At 32.1% G+C, this 21,007-nt stretch overlaps 2 protein-coding genes across 19 annotated transcripts in view; one reads left to right on the top strand and one right to left on the bottom strand.

The window, feature by feature from the left end:
- The first annotated feature begins 3,906 nt into the window (after window positions 1-3,906).
- LOC111705567 (neuroblast differentiation-associated protein AHNAK-like) lies at window positions 3,907-4,709 on the top strand. The gene is made up of 3 exons (XM_023478159.1): window positions 3,907-3,975; window positions 4,039-4,185; window positions 4,227-4,709. Exons 1-3 carry the CDS (start codon window positions 3,907-3,909, stop codon window positions 4,707-4,709), a joined length of 699 nt encoding a protein of 232 aa, XP_023333927.1.
- Window positions 4,710-12,311: 7,602 nt separating this feature from the next.
- Window positions 12,312-21,007, bottom strand: part of LOC111705455 (sodium channel protein para) — an 85,969-nt gene continuing 77,273 nt past the window's right edge. For all 18 annotated transcript variants that reach the window (XM_023478021.1, XM_023478045.1, XM_023478013.1 and 15 more), the window contains 2 exons: window positions 16,934-17,088; window positions 12,312-15,094 (listed from right to left, as the gene is read on the bottom strand). In XM_023478021.1, the coding sequence (XP_023333789.1) occupies window positions 14,468-15,094; window positions 16,934-17,088 (782 nt within the window). In that variant the 3' untranslated portion in view covers window positions 12,312-14,467. The remainder of the gene's footprint in view (window positions 15,095-16,933; window positions 17,089-21,007) is intronic.

The raw sequence follows: 21,007 nt of genomic DNA, 5'->3' as shown, positions 1-21,007 counted from the left end.
TGAGTAAACAAACCTGATAATTACGAAGAATAATATTTCCTTATGTTTACCCAGGTACAGGTTAGAAACCGTTTTCAGGGTTTTATTCTGTGCAAGAACAATGCAAAAATACAAGATCATATTCTGTGCAAGAACAATGCAAAAATACAAGATCATATTCTGTGCAAGAACAATGCAAAAATACGAGATCATATTTTGTAGATAAAACTCTTTATGTTTATGTCTGTATATTTGTTTGATATTAATTTGATTTTTTTACGGTCTAAGTCGTATGTTCCAACTTCCTCAATTTGTATGGGCGCTACGCTCTTCGGTATGAGACGTCTTTAACAATTTTATCCTTATAGACGCAACAGTAAGATTAATAGCAATCAAAAGCGCTTTTTTATCGCATTAAGCCTATACCCCCTTTCATTTTTCGCGAACACTCCCTTTAAATATCAACCTTTCATACTAAAAGGAACTATATGCGCAATTTCAAGTGACCTTCCACTTGGGACATGCCTAATTCACAACGATACCCAATTGAAACCTCAAATTCCTTAAATTCTTCCTTTCTAAAAAAGGATGATAGTTAAACGAATAGTATAACAAAACAACGGTGTAAGTTTAAAGATTGTTGAATTATAGACTAAGCACGTGATTGAATTCAAATCGGAAACCCGAATTCAGCTTAGCCTAGATAGTCCGGGGTGAGAATGTCCCCTCGAAGTTACGTTTTCAGTCTTTTAAAAAAGCTATTTAGTTCATTCAATTATTTTTGTACTTAAAAAAATATTTAGAGCGGATTTTTGACAGTTCTGAAAAGGTTAAAATCAATAATAGTTTTTCCAATTACTTTTAAAACCTAAACTTTTAATCTAATATTTACATTTCTAACATTAATGATGAATATATATAAGTGAAAACATTAAACAAACATAACCTAGAACAAACATACTTAATAATGATAATATTTATAATTTATGTTCTGAAATTGGTACGTCCCTGTTAGCCAAAACATATAAACAATACAATCCAGGAGAAATCCCTTAGTAAAAAAATCGTTAAATTTCACTGGCATGCTCTATCTAATATTATAATCTTTGCTAATGCTTGATCAAAATATCTACTTTGTTGCTCACTTGTATTTTTTGACAGTTTTCTCAGCTTTCTTATTTTTATATAAACATATATTTATTTATACAAAAAAACTCGGTACTGAGAATGGTATGGGGGGTATCTGGCAGACGTATAACCTGACTACCCATTGTTATCTGCCAGCCTTACATATACCCGCACACTACCCTCTCACATATCAGAATACAACAGCGAGGATTTATCAAATACATTTTTGGGGGATTTTCCTTTTCAATGAAAACCGGTTTAGGTCGAGGTTTCTGCTCTGCCGCCTGCCCCCGGTGAAACTTTCAAACTCTTTTTCAAATAGCTTGAGTTCGATATCTTTTACAGATTAGATTTTCTCACCAGGAAAATGTGATACCTAGGTACATCATACAGGTCAGGTAGAAGTAGCTTATAGCTGTATCCATCCTGATTCACCTAATTCAGTCAGAACCTTCCGAGCCCGTACTGTATATTTGAATGTCGAACTCTGACTTGACGTAGACTTTGGACTGACCTCTAGGGTTACCACACGTTCAACAGTTAGAAGTGTTAGAAACTGACAACATATTTTGAAATCATTTTGATAAACAAAATATTTTATTCAATTCCAAAATTAAAAATATCATTGCACGGATGTATGTATGTATAAAAAAGATATTGTTGCAGTTATGATTGCTAAAAAATGTTGTTACTCTTAAATTACACGTACCTGCATACTGTTTGTACAAAGTGTCCGATATAGGTTATGTATTCTTGCTATTTGTATCCTACCCTCTGTATAGTATGTATCTTGTATATCCTATGTATCCCATGTATATTATGTATCCTACCCTCTGTATAGTATATATCTTGTATATACAATGTATCCCATGTATATTATGTATCCTACCCTCTGTATAGTATGCATCTTGAATATATATCCAATGTATCCCATGTATATTATGTATCCTACCCTCTGTGTAGTATGTATCTTGTATATACAATGTATCCCATGTATATTATGTATCCTACCCTCTGTATAATATGTATCTTGTATATACAAAGTATCCCATGTATATTATGTATCCTACCCACTGTATAGTATGTATCTTGTATATACAATGTATCCCATGTATATTATGTATCCTACCCTCTGTATAGTATGTATCTTGTATATACAATGTATCCCATGTATATTATGTATCCTACCCTCTGTATAGTATGTATCTTGTATATACAATGTATCCCATGTATATTATGTATCCTACCCTCTGTATAGTATGTATCTTGTATATACAATGTATCCAATGTATATTATGTATCCTACCCTCTGTATAGTATGTATCTTGTATATCCTATGTATCCCATATATGTTTTGTATCCTACCCTCTGTATAGTGTGTATCTTGAATATATATCCAATGTATCCCATGTATATTATGTATCTTACCCTCTGTATAGTAGGTATCTTGTATATACAATGTATCCCATGTATATTATGTATCCTACCCACCGTATAGTATGTATCTTGTATATCCAATGTATCCCATGTATATTATGTATCCTACCCTCTGTGTAGTATGTATCTTGTATATATATCCAATGTATCCCATGTATCCTATGTATCCTACCCTCTGTATGGTAAGTATCTTGTATAAACAATGTATCCCATGTATCCTATGCATCCTACCCTCTGTATCGTATGTATTGTGTATATTCAATGTGTCCCAAGTATCCTATGTATCCAAACCTCTGTATTGTATGTATCTTGTATATACAATGTATCCCATGTATATTATGTATCCAATCCTCTGTATCGTATGTATCTTGTATTTCCAATGTATCCCATGTATATTATGTATCCAATCCTCTGTATCGTATGTATCTTGTATATCCAATGCCTAATTATATCCCATATTCTGGCAGTGTGGACTAGTCGCCTTGTTTTATTACTTTTTTATTAGAGTACCTGCCAAGTGTAGAACTGAAATATATACAATCTATCTTTGTATTCCCAAATCACATCCATACTAGCTTATTATCAGAATCAATATTTACTACCAGTATCTGGCGTTGCCCGTGGTTCTTAAAAATCGTCCAATAATGAAGCTCATTTTCTTTCTGTCTAGTATATAATTATGGGATAATGAAGCTCATCTATCTTTCTATCTATTATCTAATTATGGGATAATGAAGCTCATCTATCTTTCTATCTATTATCTAATTATGGGATAATGAAGGAGATCTATCTTTCTATCTAGCATCTAACTATGTGATAAAGAAGTCTATATATCTATCTAGCATCTAACTATGTGATAAAGAAGTCTATATATCTATCTAATATCTAACTATGTGATAAAGAAGTCAATATATCTGTTTCCAATAAATATGGAATATGAGGACACTTTTCATGCATGCATACATAGCACCCTTTCTTTTCATTACCTGATTTTTAAAGTTATGCAATATGTATACAATATACATATAGCACTTCAACTGCTTTTTTTTATGAAAGAATATATATCTATACATCGAACTTTTCCTTCCTCTTCCTTCTATACTATCTTTCTGTTTTTATACATTTCTGCTCATCACTTCTCATCCCTTCTCATCCCTTCTTCTCTCTCCTGACTAAGAAAGAAGATGGAAGGGAGGGAGGGGAAACTAGAGAGGAAAGGATGAATGAACGGAAAGATATTTAGAGACTGTAGTAAATCAATGTTGCTGATCAATAAAAGATCAAGTAATAAATGTAAAGGGAAATAATAAAGAAAATTCTCTTCATATCCCAGATTTTATATTGAAAATTGATTGACCTTACATGAAGGTTGATGGACCAGTTATACTGATTCATGGATCAGATATACAGTTTGATGGACCAGATATACAGGTTAATTGACCAGATATACAGGTTGATGCACCAGATATACTGGTTGATGCACCAGATATACAGGTTGATGGACCAGATATACAGGTTAAAGCACCAGATATACAGGTTGATGGACCAGATATACTGGTTGATGCACCAGATATACTGGTTGATGCACCAGATATACAGGGTAATGGTCCAGATATACAGGTTGATGGACCAGATATACAGGTTGATGGACCAGATATACAGTTGATGCACCAGATATACAGGTTGATGGACCAGATATACAGGTTAAAGCACCAGATATACAGGTTGATGGACCAGATATACAGGTTGATGGACCAGATATACAGATTAAAGGACCAGATATACAGGTTAATGGACCAGATATACAGGTTGATGGACCAGATATACAGGTTAATGGACCAGATATACTGGTTGATGGACCAGATATACAGGTGGATGGACCAGATATACAGATTGATGCACATGATATACAGGTTGATGGACCAGATATACAGGTTGATGCACCAGATATACAGGTTAATGGACCAGATATACAGGTTAATGGACCAGATATACAGGTTGATGGACCAGATATACAGGTTGATGGACCAGATATACAGGTTGATGGACCAGATATGCATGTTAATGGACCAGATATACAGGTTGATGGACCAGATATACAGGTTGATGGACCAGATATACAGATTAATGGACCAGATATACAGGTTCATGGACCAGATATATAGGTTGATGGACCAGATATACAGGGTAATGGACCAGATATACTGGTTGATGGACCAGATATACAGATTGATGCACATGATATACAGGTTGATGCACATGATATACAGGTTGATGGACCAGATATACAGGTTGATGGATCAGATATACAGGTTGATGGACCAGATATGCATGTTTAATGGACCAGATATACAGGTTGATGGACCAGATATACAGGTTAATGCACCAGATATACAGGTTAATGGACAAGATATACAGGTTGATGCCCATGATATACAGGTTGATGCACACATGATATACAGGTTTATGGACCAACTATAAAGTTTGATAATAATTTTGGTGAATAATTTTGTTCATGATTAAGTCATTTAAAAAATTAAATCCCAATTCAGATGATCAATTAATTATAGATTATAAAAGCTAGACTTGATTCATCCAATCCTGGAGGAATAATTTAAGATGTTAAGAATGTTAAGAGAAAGTTCAATCTTTGTCCAAAGTTAAACTAACTTTTCTTTAGATCAGATCAACCAAGAAATATTTTTACCAGAAAATTGAGAGATTTCTCGCAGTGTTTACAATTATACAGGAAAAACTTTAAATAAACTTTATTTAACTAACCCTGAAATTGTTAATTTTCCTGCAAAAAAATACATGTAAACTGACACTTTTTAAATTCAATTCAAACAGAAACAATTAGCAGTTTTACTTCAGAGGTTGATATTATCAAGATTAGTTAATCTCCCAACGGGGAAGGAAACAGATTAATCAAATTCATTCATTAGATAGCTTTTGGTTCTTAATAAAATTTGTAATAATAAACATTTTTAAAATCTACTCTTAAATAAAAACTTGAATAGTATTAACTAAAGAAAACGAATATAAAAAGCAATGAATGGGTAAAATTAATTCAGATAAACGGTGTCAAACCTTTCGTTCAAATTTTCGTGACTACATACTATATACATTTTACATACTGATAAATTATATCAATTATATAATTATTTTACAGAATTGTAGTATCAATTTTTGTATGTAGGACTCAATAAATAATTCTTAAATGTTCAAAGGCACGTGTGTTAGACCTTTATGCGTGCTTTATGGCATTCTCATGAGTGCGTACAACTTGGTTTGGCGTGTACAGACTATGATATCTACTTTTTTTGCCTTAAATTCAGTTATGGCTTCTTTGTATTAGTAACTTGTAGTTTTATCATGAAGTTACACTGCTGGAATTTGTATTGAGAAAGAAGAACGACGGTATCTTCCTCCTTTTTCCTCCGATAAAGGTTTGAAGAGTACTTTTGTGAATCGTACATAACACTCTTAAAATGGAAGATCAGTTGATATTGAGTCTACAGACCTTACATAACTACAATTGTATGTATGCTCTGTTCACTTTATTGTGCAGTGTGCACTCAATGTTAGGGATGCAAAGTTTTCTTTTTTCACTAGTTTTACATAATTTTAATCCTGTATTAAAATAATTTCGCGGATTTCTTTGAATTGATGGATTTCGAAAACGCTCAAAAATCTACATTTTTATCATATCTAAGATTTTGTTCTACTGTGTTGACATTTATTGGAAAATAATAAACAGACAGACAAGCCGGCTAAATATATGTATAGATATATCTTCTAGGAATCTTTCTAGGATTGCGTGATAAATCAAAATTATAAATCATACGTCTAAAAGTTGCGCAAATATGTATAAATATAAAATATAAATATCAATCAATAAAAAGGAGAGAGAGTTTTATTTATTCTTTCCAAAAAGGGTAATCAAAAACAAATATAAACCAATAATGCGAAATAAATAAATGATTTTTCTTTTTTTGTGGGGGGGGGGAGATAATAATTTTAATTTTCTTTTTAATTATAGAGGACGTGAGTCAGACTCTAATAAAAACGCATAAATAACTTCCAGTATATATATTTCTTATAACTTATTACTAGAGGGTTCAGAACTAGAGTCAATATCGATATCACACGTGTAGATGTTTTATCAGTCCTATGCCCCGTATCCGTTCTATCTCATTCTGTTGAATCTTGTGGAACTTGTTTAACTCGGCCAGGCATCGTCTTCCACATAATTATCTTAAATTAATTTATACCTTATTTTTCATTTCTTTATGTATTTATTTTTATTAATTACATTAATTAATTCAAATATTAAAAAGATTATTTGATCATTTTTTTTTATCTTTTTATCTATGCATTGATCCTTTCATTGTGTAATTCATATCTAATTCAATTTATTCATTATTCATCATTTAACAATTTCTTTTTTTCAAATTGATTAATTAATTCATCAATAATTACTTCATTAATTTCTTCATTAATTAATTAATCAATTGATTAATTCATTGATTCATTTGGTCATTAGATGTATTGATTGTTTATTCTTATTTTAATAATTTCTTTTTTAAATCAATAATTATTTTTCAGTAATTAATAAAGAAAAAATTACTAAAAAATAATTTTTTCTTTATTAATTAATTGATAGATCTTGATTCTACCCCGATTATGAAAACATAAGAACTGACCAATCCCTAGATTAAGAGTAGGACTTGGCTTAGCTCAAGGTTAAGAAGAAAACCTGCTAAATCTGGGATATCAATCCTTACTCTAGCCCAAGGTTGTATAATAAGGTTAGTTACTTTGGACACAATCCAATAGCAATGGACATTGTAAACCTCATATGAAGTCACTGCTTATTTTAAAAAAATATTAAATTTTGCGCCTCACTAAATACAAACGAACTCAAAAATTGAAATCTAGAATTAGAATTGAATTTCTAGCTTCAAACTTGTAAACACAATCAATATTTTTTAAATGTGATGATTGTTAGTTGAGTATCATTGACGTCATATGATGATTTAGAATCTCTATTGCAATAAGACTTATTTACCTATACTGGAGCGCATCCAGAGTATCTAACCTTAAATACAACCTTGCTCTAGACTGAAAGTAAACATTTTTTAATTGGAATAGCGCTTAGTACAAACTTTTAAATTGAAGGATTAAGTTCCAAATGCGTTGGGGTGGCAAGAATCAGTCTGAGGACTGACTCAGATTTAAGATACAAAACTTTTTATCTCTTGATTTGTACTCTAAGATTTTGATCATAACTTCTGGATATCAATTTTTCTTTTGTAAATTGCTCGCGGGATATCAATTCTTCTACTGAGATATCAGCTCTGTCTCATGTAAACGTTAAACTTAATTATTTCATTTAAAGGAGGTGTCTGGCTAGACATGGTAGTTGAGCTGAAGTGCAGTATTAGAGATTTTTAGGATTCATTTGAGACGTTATTACGATGCATGTTTTTATATTGAAAGACGACATGTGAAGAATTAAAAAAATCTGCGAACAAATTCATGCACTGCACTCAAAAATATTCTTTTTTCTCCAAATGAGTACAAAATGCCCTGGTTATGTAGGTAAGTAGGTTTGTAGGTTGGGAATCAAGGAATGAGAAATCTATCTTTCAAGATTTGAGCTCATGGATGAGCGAGGATCATAATCTTTATTTAGTATTTTATTGACAGTCGATATTTTGTGTTTTGATTAATCTCCTATACACTATACTCTCAGTAGGCTGACAGGGCCGATAAATAAATAGAGAGTGAGAACATGGGAGGGAGGGAGGGGTGGGATGGAGGGAGTAGGGGAGTAAAGAGGATGAAGAATAGGGGAGTAAACAGGATGAAGAGTAGAGAAGTAAAGAGGATGAAGAGTAGAGGAGTAAAGGGGATGAAAAAAAGTAGTGAAGTAAAGAGGATGAAGAGAATAGGATGAAAGAGGATGAAGAGTAGAGGATTAAAGAGGATGAAGAGTAATTGAATAATGAGGATGAAGAGTAGGGAAGTAAAAAGGATGAAGAGTAGGGGAGTAAAGAGGATGAGTAGGGCAGTAAAGAGTATGAAGAGTAGTGAAGTAAAGAGGATGAAGAGAAGAGGATTAAAGAGGATGAAGAACTAGGAAGTAAAGAGCATGATGACTAGGGGTAGAGTAGGAGGGGGGGGGGGAAGAAAAATGAATGAGACTAATCCTATTAAGGTTTGGATATATTCAGCTGGAAATACAATCTCAAATTAGTTTTAAACTATTCTCTTCAGTATTCTAATATCAGATCATTCTTCTCTTCCTTCTTAATTCATAAAGCTCTCCAAATTCTTCATTCTTCTCTTCCTTCTTAATACATAAAACTTTCTATATTCTTAATTTTTTTCTTCCTTAATTCTTAATTCAAAAAGCTTTCTATACATGTTTTCATTATCCGTTCTTCGGTTTCATTCTTCATTCTTCATTTTTCATTCTTCATTCTTCATTCTTCATTCTTCATTCTTCATTGGATTAATCTTTGGTTGCTAAGCTCTCTGGTACTCTCAAATTCCGGAAGTAAGCTAGAAACGAGTTACTACAGCGAAAGGCAGAAGCTATGCTACCTCAGGAAGAAGCTAGCTCTATGTTGCTACCTCGGCAGTAAGTTGCTATCCCCTGAAGTAAGCTGCTACCTCGAAAGTAAGCCACAGTCCCGAAGTGGGCTGCTAACTCTAGAGTAAACTGGTACCCCGGAAGTAAGCTGGTGTGTCCTGGGCCGACTAGAAAATGTTTAATAGTAAATCATCCTAGGATCATGAACATTGATAATCCCCGCTCTTCGAACATTAAAAGTTTCTCCGGGCTCAACTTTTATCCCGGACTGAGAAGTTTTCTCTCCTCTCTGAGTTTACTCTGGGTCAGGTTCATATACTGTAATTATAGTTGAATCTGAACTTTATTAACTCAAGGTACAAGTCACTACAGTTTATTAAATTGTTTGAACTATATATCAGGCCTGAACAAATATTATTAAATTGAAAAAAATGGAAAAAAAATATTTGTATTGTTTTATGTACATCCTTTTTCGTTAATTGTTATGTTTATATTTGTTAGCAATTTTAAAAATTTAAACCAGCCATAAACTAGATTTTAGTATTACTTTAATGTCGTCTTCGTATTCTACAGCTGTCTGGTTATCATTGTATAAATACCAGTATTATATATCCAATATCCCTTCTATATTACAGTACAATATATATCTAGTATCATATATATCCAGTATTCTATATCCAGTATTATATATCCATAATTATATATCCAGTATTATATATATCCAGTATTATATATCCAGTATTATATATCCATTATTATATATCCAGTATCATATATATCCAGTATTATATATCCAGTATTATATATCCAGTATTATATATCCATTATTATATATCCAGTATCATATATATCCAGTATTACATATCTAGTATTATATATCCAGTATCATATATCTAGGATTTTATATCCAGTATTATAAATCCAGGATTTTATATCCAGTATAATATATGTATATGTATATATATTCTCGTCAAGTTGCCTGAACAATACAATACAATACAAGTCACCTCATCTTCACTTAGTGTATATATATATATATTCATTTATTTATACATCCATCCTCTCTATCTTTCATACTTTCATTTATTCGGTATTTCAATAAGTTACCTGAAATATCATTTTTTCAACCAGATTTTATCATCTATTCTTTGCATTAATACTTTTGCATAATGTATACAATATCTTCATTATATGGGTGTACCTAGAAAAACGCTACACTCATAAAACGCCACCAGATACAACGCTGTAAAGAAAAGAACGCTACTCTTATCAGTTTTATATTTGCATGTTTATAAGTTCATAATAGAATATGTAAACATGTGTGTAGCGTTTTAATAGTATGATCATTATATTTAAGTTTAGTATTTCAAACGACAAAGAAATTTTGATAAGATTGAACTGAAAAGTATACTCAAAGTTATATTTCTAATGCTTTACATTTTGCACTATTTTCTTTTGCGCCTAAAATTTGCATGTTTGTTTGTTACCTTTTTTGACTAAATTTGGTTTGAAAAAAGTATACTTTAGAATAAATAAAAAAATAAATTAAAACTTTTTTGTTGATTTTACCAAAGACATTAAGGACATTAAAATTTAAATATTGGTCCATTAAAAACTGAATTTTAACAAGTACAAAAAAATCTGGATTTTACTGGTAAAATGGGTTCCAATATTACGACACACTGACTTTAAACCAGGACCTCTAACTTACCGTGCTGTGCATATCTAAGTTCACAGTACCCAACCTTCTTTTCATGGAGGCTTATTGTTTTGCTACAATAAATGCATCTAGGGAAAAAATTGTATAAAAACCAGGAACAGGAAAATGAATACATAATACAAATATTGATCTATAGTCAGCATCAATTTTTTACGGTACGTTTATTTTGCGCTCGCTATCCTTCATTCATTGATTTAATGAACCGTACAGTGATCAATCTTTCCCTTCCATGAACAATGTACATTGTACATTATACATCTTCAAAATACTGTACAGGGAAGCAACTGATCAGAGCTGAAAACTTAAGAATTGTTGATATCGAGATAAATGCATCATCTCCTCTTTTTACTATTCTTCCAACTTATTTAAATTTTTTAATCCCGGAAATTGAAAACTAAACTGAAACCATTCAGAGTTTTGATTGTAGAAACCGAACAGCCAATCAGAAGTCAAGAAACTATAATGTTTTGGTACGCAATCAAGGAGATATAGCTCTTATTGTTCAGAACCCAGCAGGTTTATCCAAAAGAGAGGATTTAACAGAAAATCAAAAGTGTCCACAGTGGATATCGATTTTAAGCAACGGGATGAAGGTATCCAATAAAAGAGTTTCCTGCTCTGGCCATTTAATCCAATCCTCAGTGCGTTCAAAAGCAAGTGTGAAGTGCTATTTCTCTGGTTTTGGTCGAAAACACCTTGTATTTACTATAATTAATAGACAAAAAATATATACTTAAGAATTGAGTGCAGAAATGATATATTGGAAATAGATAGAACAATACATGTTACAACGGCAAAAAAACAAGTACTCTACATTAGACTGGAACTTGCGTATTCAGTGAGAACCAGAAAACTGTAGAATAGGAAGACGACATTATAGAAAGAATTAAGCGTATATGATGTAGTTACAAAGAATTTTTTACTAGTAACTCACTAAATAACTTGAGTCTAAGAGTAGCGTTAACATTTCAGAGTGATCTGATCCATTCCTAAAGCGCTTATCAATATCTGCCCCCCCCCCCTTTAGGGGATACACTTAACTCGATTCTTCAGTCTTTTAATTTCCTTCAAAATCAGCCAATGCAAGTTCCAGATTTCGAATCTTGTCCATGAAGAGTTTTCAACCCCTGAGTTCAAAATTTTCTGTTAAGAAAATGGAGTTGATTATTTGTATAGAAACTGAGAAACACTTTTAAAAACATAAATTCTAGTTTTTTTTACAAATAACATTAAAAACAGGAATCTACAGAGTTCAGTGTACCAAGGTAAGAATTTTTGATAATAAACCAAAGATAGAAACAGTGAACGAATTTAATAAATTTGAGTTAGGTCGGTGAACCAGCTACCGCTGGTTCAATTCTTGAAATCAACGATTTAAATTTAAATATGTAAAGTAGTAATCTCTGCTTGTTTATTTTCTCCTGTTGATCAATAAAATATTAATAATCACCATGTTTCCAGTATATTTCATGTTAGGATCTTTACAAAATACCATTATTATGGGGGGACTATGTACATATACATATGTAAACTATAAAATAAATTGTGTCAATTTTAAAAATTTTTCTTATAAAAGTCTTCTTGATTAAATTTATTTTCTATTTTTGCCAAATAATGTTGGTATAAAATCATGAACATAAAGGGACGAATATGTTAGATTGAAGAGTCAGGAAAAAGTAGGCGGGGGTGGGGTGGGGGGTTATTTTTGATTTTTTTTAAATTAGATGTATGCTTGTTAGTTTGTCTTTGATAAATGAGGGATATCACGTTACATCTTGTTATAAAGTGTGATAGCATAACTCGAACACGAGGTAAGTATTCAACACTGTCAATGAATACTTTCATGATAAATAAAAACATTTCTTCATCATTCCCTTTTGTGCAACAAAGGAATCGAGTCTTTGCCGCAAACTCAGATTTTTATCCCTTTATCTTTGTAAGCTGACGGTATAAACCTTTGATATTTTAAACTTAGATTAAATGATCTAACATAATCTAAGACATTGAGTTTACAAAGATAAAATTAGATTTTGTGGCATAGATTCAATTCCTTTGAATTTAAAAGGGAAGGAACAAAATGAAAATTCAAGGTATGATTGTGTATATTGGAAAATAAGTGTACGCAATAAAGTTTACTCATATTCCAATGTTACACGGATACACGCTTAAAAAACAAGAATTACCAACATGGAATGAGACTGTAAAGACGACTTGAAACATCATTGATTTGATAATTAAGACTTCTTCTAATTCAATATATAGTCTTTTCATGGCTTATTCAATTATTTGGCAAAGAAAGAAACAGGGAATCTTGATTCTTGAATGTAAGGAAACAGGCAATATGAATTCAGTACAGTCGTCTCTGAAGTCTCATCTTTTTTGGGTAACCCTGTATCTTAGAATTCTGAAACTTGTCTAACACACAAAAACTTTGTGTTGACATTTGAATTTCTAACAATAACAATACAATGTTATAGTTCCAAACATATTCATCCCGATTAATTTAGTTTTTAAATATTTTCAAAAATAAATTAAATCGTTAATTTAAATTGAGTTTTTTTGTGGTATTATTATTACTGAACTGTACATGGTAAATTTCAGTAGTTGTACTGTATAGCATAAAGTTTGTAAAGTTAAAATAAAAACGACAGATTAAGTTTCAGTTGGGACACTGATAATCAGATGTTTTATTCTAAATGTAAATGACAATACAACATTTTTCACCAAATATGTTGTATATATGTTCTAACATATTTGCTGTATCGTGTGAGAGACCAGGTTTCAGAATTCTAACAGTAAGTTTAACCTTCACCCAATATATAACTAGCTTATTTCACATATTCATGAGTGCACAAATTACTTATAAATTTTACAAAATTTCTTATCAGAACTTTGACATAACGCATGTGCTGTATGTAAGGTCAAATGTACAGCTATGTACGTAGCTCTCAGAAAAACTACTTTTTTTTGTTAAAACAATTTTTCAGAAAAAAATTTAACTTCTAAATTTCATGTTTTTGACTAACAATAATTTTGATATAATTTACACAATAAAATCTGCTCTATAACTATCAACCAGATAAATTTTAGATATAATTTATAAAAATATTCTCAAACTTAAAGATAAATTTTGCTGGACACAGGTCAGCTGTAACAATTATTGCCATGAATTATGTAAATTGAATATTATGTACATTAATGGTTAGGTTAGTTTTACACTCTACACTGTAAAGTTTTGGTTGTTGTACATATATGTACAACATGTACTTCAGCATGCACAATCACATGTACATCTGAAATCAATTCAACATTTTAGTTAAATTTTTTAAACCTGTAAAATCCTTTTTTTTACTGTTAAATATATTGTTTTGGTGAAGGACATATTTATTCCTTAATTTTCTGGATTTTTACTTCTCAAATCACAAGGCAAAAATGTTTCGGATATATCGTCTTTGTAACACTAATTCTATAGATAGGATATATAGATAGGTTTATCTGTCTACTGTAAATGCGCGGTGAAAGTAGGTTTTTGAGTACAATTATTTTCTAAGGATTGATATGTCACCGGACTATGAGGTTTTTTTTCGGAATTAATACTTCAGCTATCTTTCAGACTCAACGGTCACAATTGTTTCAATATCGTTTTTTTCACTCCCATCTTTATCACGTTTTAAATCTGTCGGAATCATTGGTTCAGCGGAAACTTTCCGCTCCGAAGTTTCCGTTCCTCGGGACATATTCCGTTCTAAACGTTCCGTCACTTCAATAATCACTTTTGAGTTTCCGTTCAACCCGTAATTATAATTCCTCGACGGAATCAAATTCGCGGTAAATTTAAACTGTTTTCTCCACACGGATTGAATCATTCTGGCGCAGTATTCCTCCCTCTGTCTCCAGAGTGTACTGGAGATAGGTTCGTATCCCGGTCTGTCTGTCTGAGCAGTCACTTCACCGAGCTCTGCTGTCTCCTCAACAGGATTTCCTTTCCGGGCAAAGAAATCTTTTGTGAGCGCATCAAGGACATCTACACAGAAACATAGATCCCCCCGACATATTGGAATATCCATGGATATAATCTTAAACTTGTTTGGTTTATGGATCTGCAGAGGAGGTTCTAAAACATCCAGGAAGTCTGATAGTTGAGAATATCTGATATATTGACTACCCTCGGGATCAAACTGTTGCCAGATCTCATAGTACATATCATAATCATCTCCAGTCAATCCTTCCTGTAACAGATAAACAAGTAAACATGAGAAAATAAGTCTCTACATGAATTGATTACTCTTCCCATACTTGAAATGTCTAATCTAATCTCAACTTTATGGAAAGTTGCATTGATGTAAAATAAATGATCAAAATCCTGAATTTAAACACCTTTAGATTGCAAAGATATAGGGATGTTAGAATTGGAGTTTGAGGCAAGGTTTTCAATATCATTTTAATAACTTCAGAAAAGCCAAACTCAAATATTTTTGACAGATTTTGCATTAGTCTCAAAAAGACGATATATTTTGTACTGAAAATGAAAAGGGAAAAGATACTTTTTTTAATAGGCTCCACCCCTAAATTAAGTTCCCCCTTTTGCCATCCACTTAGTTAATCATTTAATTCAATCTGGTTGAAAACTCATTTTACACACTCTCAGTTCAGAAAATACAAATATAGAACTAAATTAGAGCTCCAAATATACTAATTAATTGAAGATTATATGATTAGAAAAAAAGGATAAAATGTCGTTAAAGCGGTGATAGTAACTCACAACGGATTATTCCTATTACAGGGGAAATCAGTTACAAAATTAACGCTTGGCCCATTTCTAACACTTGAGTGTTAGAAATGGGCAAACTCTGCAAAGTTATCTTTTTCAAGCGTATATATCTTTAAATTCAAGACGAGTTGAACAAAACTATTCAATGCATTTAATATTAATGGCTAAAACTAGTTATTGAAACAAGAAATGTCAACTTTAAACTAATAATAAGGTGTGAGAATTACTTTTTAATGACATTGGTTTTCATTTCGAATATATCCGTAATATGTCGCGTTTTCGGAACATATTCTGGTTTTATGGGAATTACTCGAATACATATCAATGTCAAATTTCATGCATTTTCGCACTTGCGTAACAAAACAAGATTTTTTGAAAGGGTAAAATATAATCAAAATATAGAACAAAAAATACAGATCTTTTATAATTTAAAAATCATTAAAGCATCGGGAAATAAAAATTTAAATATTATTTTGTTGATTTAACTAGAAATCCGGAAAATTGTTTATTTAAAATGCAGGAAATTAAATCAACTATAGATTTTATTATCGACTTTTACTCTCGATATGGGCTGGGATCCTAAAAACCCAGTCTTTCAATTTATGCCCATTTCTAACACTCAGTGTTAGAAATGGGCCTAGTCTTAGTTTTGGAACTAATGTCCCTTGTATTATACAATATTCATGTCAATTTTGTCTTTTTTCATTTATTTTCTACAAAAAAAGTTTCAAATGAAAATTTGAAAAAAATCTGAAAAATATTCGAAAATGACTAATTTTTTTTAACTAGAAACGTTAATTTTACATCCTTTTTGGATTGACACCACAATGCGTATTGTGTACTACAAAACACAACAAGTACTTAGGCATATCTTATACATAAACTGTTCGTAAAAATTGAATTGAATAATAATAATTATTATTATTAATACAATTGTCATGTTTAGTGGGACATATTGCATAACAATAACCAACCAACCCCCCCCAAAAAATTTAAATATCCAGAATTACGAAAATTTTAAACTAGAATTTTATAACAGAATTTATTTGCAACCTGATGATGTAAACCTTTCACATTTCAAACCTGGATGATTTGATCTAACAAAATTCAAAGTTTGAAATATCTAAGGTTTACGACATTGGGTTGCTCAGATATATGGATTAGAAAATCAGAGTTTGTGGCAAAGACTCAATTTCTTTTACTTTAAATAAACAAAAAGTGTTTGCAAAATTCGACTAAAATGTTCGTTTTTCTTAATTATTTCGGTAATAAAAATATTTTTAACAGTGTATTTTACCGTAACATCCTCTGTTGCCTGACTGTAGTTTTCCAGGATGACCGCAATGTACATGTTGATGACGATGAGGAAGGATATGACAAGGTAGGTCAGCAGGAAGGAGATTGCAACGGCAGCATTCCCGCAGTTTCCAGCGTATCCTGTCTCTTGGTTCGCTGAAATAATTTATTCAGATTAAAAGAAAAGTTAAAAAGTTTTTTAGTCTAATCTTTATTTACAGTGTAAGTTAGTTTTAGAATTTTCTCCGCAAAATTGAAAAAACCTATAGTTTTACTTTATTTTTATACAAAAAACAAACAATTAGTAATTTAATTTTAAAACAGAATTAAAACTTTATAAAAAAAAAAATAGAAGTGATTTCCAGGTTCTTTGGTCTATTTCCCTCCCAATACTAAACTTCGAATATGGGTACAGCAATTGAAGTTATGTCTTTAATTCGTTTTAAAATTAAGAATATAATTCCAGTGGAGCTTTGTGAAAACAGATTTGGGCTATATAGGCCACTCTGCAGTAATCTAAATTATATCTTTATTTTTATCTTTTTATTTTTTTTTAATTTGTTAAAATGTTTACTGCAGAAAATTTTATGATTTGATTTGATGGATGGGATTTATGTTATGAATTGTGGACTAGGAGGCATGAAGAGTTATGGACCGAAACAGGAGAAAATTGGAATAGGCCGATACAGAGTTGTAAACCGAATTATGATAATTTTAGGTTGAAATCTGATAATTGTGGACCTTAATGATTTTGGACTAGAACCAAAGAGTTTGAGGATTTTTCTAGAGTTGAGGATATCCTTAAGTGGTTTAAGATAATTTCTTTTTCCACAAATGATGCAAATGTGGCGGAAGACGATCTGCAGTGATCTTAAACAGAACTGGACGTAGCGGCGAGATTCCAACTCAGATATTTTTCTCGTTGTTTAAAATATAAGATATAGTTTTTAAAATTAGTTTAATAAACTTTAGTCATTATCTTTGTGATTATTGGGCGTGGCCAAATTGGTGACCCCGAGTTTAGCTATCTATAGCTCAAGAAGGGCTGTTTTCCGCTAAAGACTTTTAAAGCTACACGCTCAGTGATAATGCCTAGAAGTGATATTTTTTGGATTTGTTGAACATGGTGTTCGTTAAAGTGCCTGCGTTTTGGCCTGATTTAGCGAAAGCCTGGTTCATCCAAACCCAAACCCAGTTTGCTCTCAAGGAAGTGATTGCGAGTTCTACGAAGTTCTACTACTGTGTTTCATCCTTCAACCTGTTCGCCCTTGATGATTTCCAGAGGTATGATGCTATATCCAACCTGCCCTAGTTTGGCGACATGAAACCATCTAAACTTATGTCAAGTATGTTGGCCCTTTTCCCTATCGATCATAAATCTTGTTTTTTCCTCCACAGAGCCTTCCTCAAGCGTTTACACGCGAACGAGCCCATCTACTCAGAAACGATTTCTCCGATCCCATCTCCCTGATGAAAGTAATACTGACCAATGATCATCCCATTACAAAATTCAGCAATCCCCCCCCCCCATCTATCGTATCTTTTGAGCACTCAATTTCTAATCCTTGACGATATTTTTATTTGGTGAACCTGCCTCTGTCCGGATAAGACCTGGCTCCCAAACCTGATCTCAAATATGAAAAAGAGAATTTGTTGGACTGTATTGATTGATTTGTAAGATTTGCAGAGACCCAGGATAGATCCCTTGGACCAGGCCCTACAAGATATATTGCTTTTACTCCAGTTCAACACTCCAGCCAATACACTCAAATATTTTGGCATTAAAGGGTAATAATACAACTTCTTCTGGTCATTCTAGTGATGTATGCACGTTTTATTTATCATATTCTGCAAATAACTTACTAATAACTTTGTACAATGTAGATACATGTTGCAAAAAAAAAGATTGTTTAATTTTTGGAATGTATCTGCTATTCATTGATAACAGAATCTGATTGTGTGAATGGCAGGTTTTATATACATGTTAGAAAAAAGTCTGCTTAATATCTTGTATTAAGTTGTTCAAAGAGGCATGAACCTACTATATATATGAATATATAGATTTTTGGGTTTTACAAAAGTATTGCTCCAAAAGCCAGAGTCCAGACAGCTTGGAGGATGAAGGCTTTTATTCCACTTTATACTGGAAATGACCTAGGGTTCTCTGAACTTTTGAACTCTATCCAACGTGGTCTTATACAAAACTATTCTGTTTTTATAAAATAAATTATGTTTTATGCAGTCTGAGTTTGAACATGATTTTATTTTGGCCGGAAATTAAACATCAATTTAATTTTACAATATTTCAAACCATGCAANCCTGACTGGAAAAATGTTCTGAACTTAGATATTTGTGGATTAAGAACATAGACTACCATAGAAAGTTGCTGAAATGTAGTTTTTATATTTGTTGTGGAATCTTGGGATCAAGCAATGGTCTCCATCTTATGCAGATCTAAGGATTAATCTTATTCCTCTTCCATATCCTGTGGTGATCATACCCTGCAGGAGACAACTTAAATTAAGGAAACTTCGAGTTTAAGCGTTCAATATTAACTCTCACACCACTCAAAATTTCCGAATTCAGTTTGAAAAACATAAACCCAAGTAAATCTCGCCTTAACGGCTCAATTAAAACTTTAGTCTAGATACAGATTATTCTTGATAAACCGAACCTCATTAAGTTATCACCGAGGGTAAACTTTCAAACTTTTGACAGGTTTAAATAGTATATTATCTTGAAATTACATGTAACTCGACAATTGTTTTTAGAATCATCCTTGATTAAATTATATATCTACATAAAACTGCTTTAAAAAGATTAATTTCTCAAAAGATTAAATTTTCAAAGTTCGTGAATTTTTTGTTGGGTTTAAGAGGAATAGGAATTTTTTTAATTGAGAGTAAGGTATTTACATAACTACTTTCTCTTGTCTGATCTTTGTTAACTGTGAGTAAAGATTTGCATTTAATTCTTCTTTTTCTTTCTCTTTATGGTTTCAACCCCCCTAACATTCCCCCCCAACCCCCCCCCCCCCCATCCTCTACAACAAATTCAATAAATCTTTCACTTCAGTTTAAAACTCAGGAATCAAATTCGTTATTGTCAGATTCAGCAGTTTAGAAAATTCAGTCTTTTTGTCTGGTTCAAATTCCATTTTTATACTTTTTCATAAAGTTTTGTCGCATTTTTAGCAATATTTGATTGCTTTTTAAAGAAAAATCATTCTAACAAACGAAAAAAAAATCAAAACATCTGTTGAAATATATATTCGATGTTTTTAAATAGATTTCGCAAGATGTTGTCGTTTACTTTTTTATTCTGTAATCCTGATAGAAACTATTTTTACCAGAATTTTTTCTTAAACTAGAAAAAATGTTCGTAATAGCTCTAAAATCTAAATGTCTAGAGCTAGAAAAATGTATGCATGAGTTAGTAAGGTCCTGGTCAAACTAAAGACTAAAGCATTGCGACACTTCAAAGTCGATCCGGTCTTGAAATGTAATGCATAACTTTCCTAGGTAGCGAAATCAATTAAGTAATATATTTATCCGCCTGTGTTTCTTTAATGATGAGAGGAAAGAGGTGGGGGGGGGGGAGTGGGAGTGATTTTATATATATAGATATATATTCCTATAATCTATTGTAATATTGGCCAGGAATGGATATATTACAGAATATAATTGGATCATTTTACTATTGATAACAAGAACATTGGTCCTCGGGGCCACAGACTAGACAGAAAGGACACCAACCAGGGCCTTGGGGCCACAGACTAGACAGATTGGACATCAACTAGGTCCTTTGGGCCCCAGACTAGACAGATTGGACTTCAACTAGGTCCTTGGGGCCACAGACTAGACAGATGGGACACCAACTAGGTCATTGGGGCCACAGCCTAGACAGAAGGGACACCAACTAGGTCCTTGGGGCCACAGACTAGACAGATGGGACACCAATTAGGTCCTTGGGGCCACAGACTAGAAAGATAGGACACCAACTAGGTCCTTGGGGCCACATACAAGACAGATAGGACACAAACTAGGTACTTGGGGCCACAGACTAGCCAGATGG

The sequence above is a fragment of the Eurytemora carolleeae genome, unplaced genomic scaffold, assembly GCF_000591075.1.
Source record: "Eurytemora carolleeae unplaced genomic scaffold, Eaff_2.0 scaffold157, whole genome shotgun sequence".
NCBI lineage: Eukaryota > Metazoa > Arthropoda > Copepoda > Calanoida > Temoridae > Eurytemora > Eurytemora carolleeae.
The sequence above is the reverse complement of the archived record's forward strand: the minus strand, read 5'-3'. Positions and strand labels throughout refer to the sequence as shown.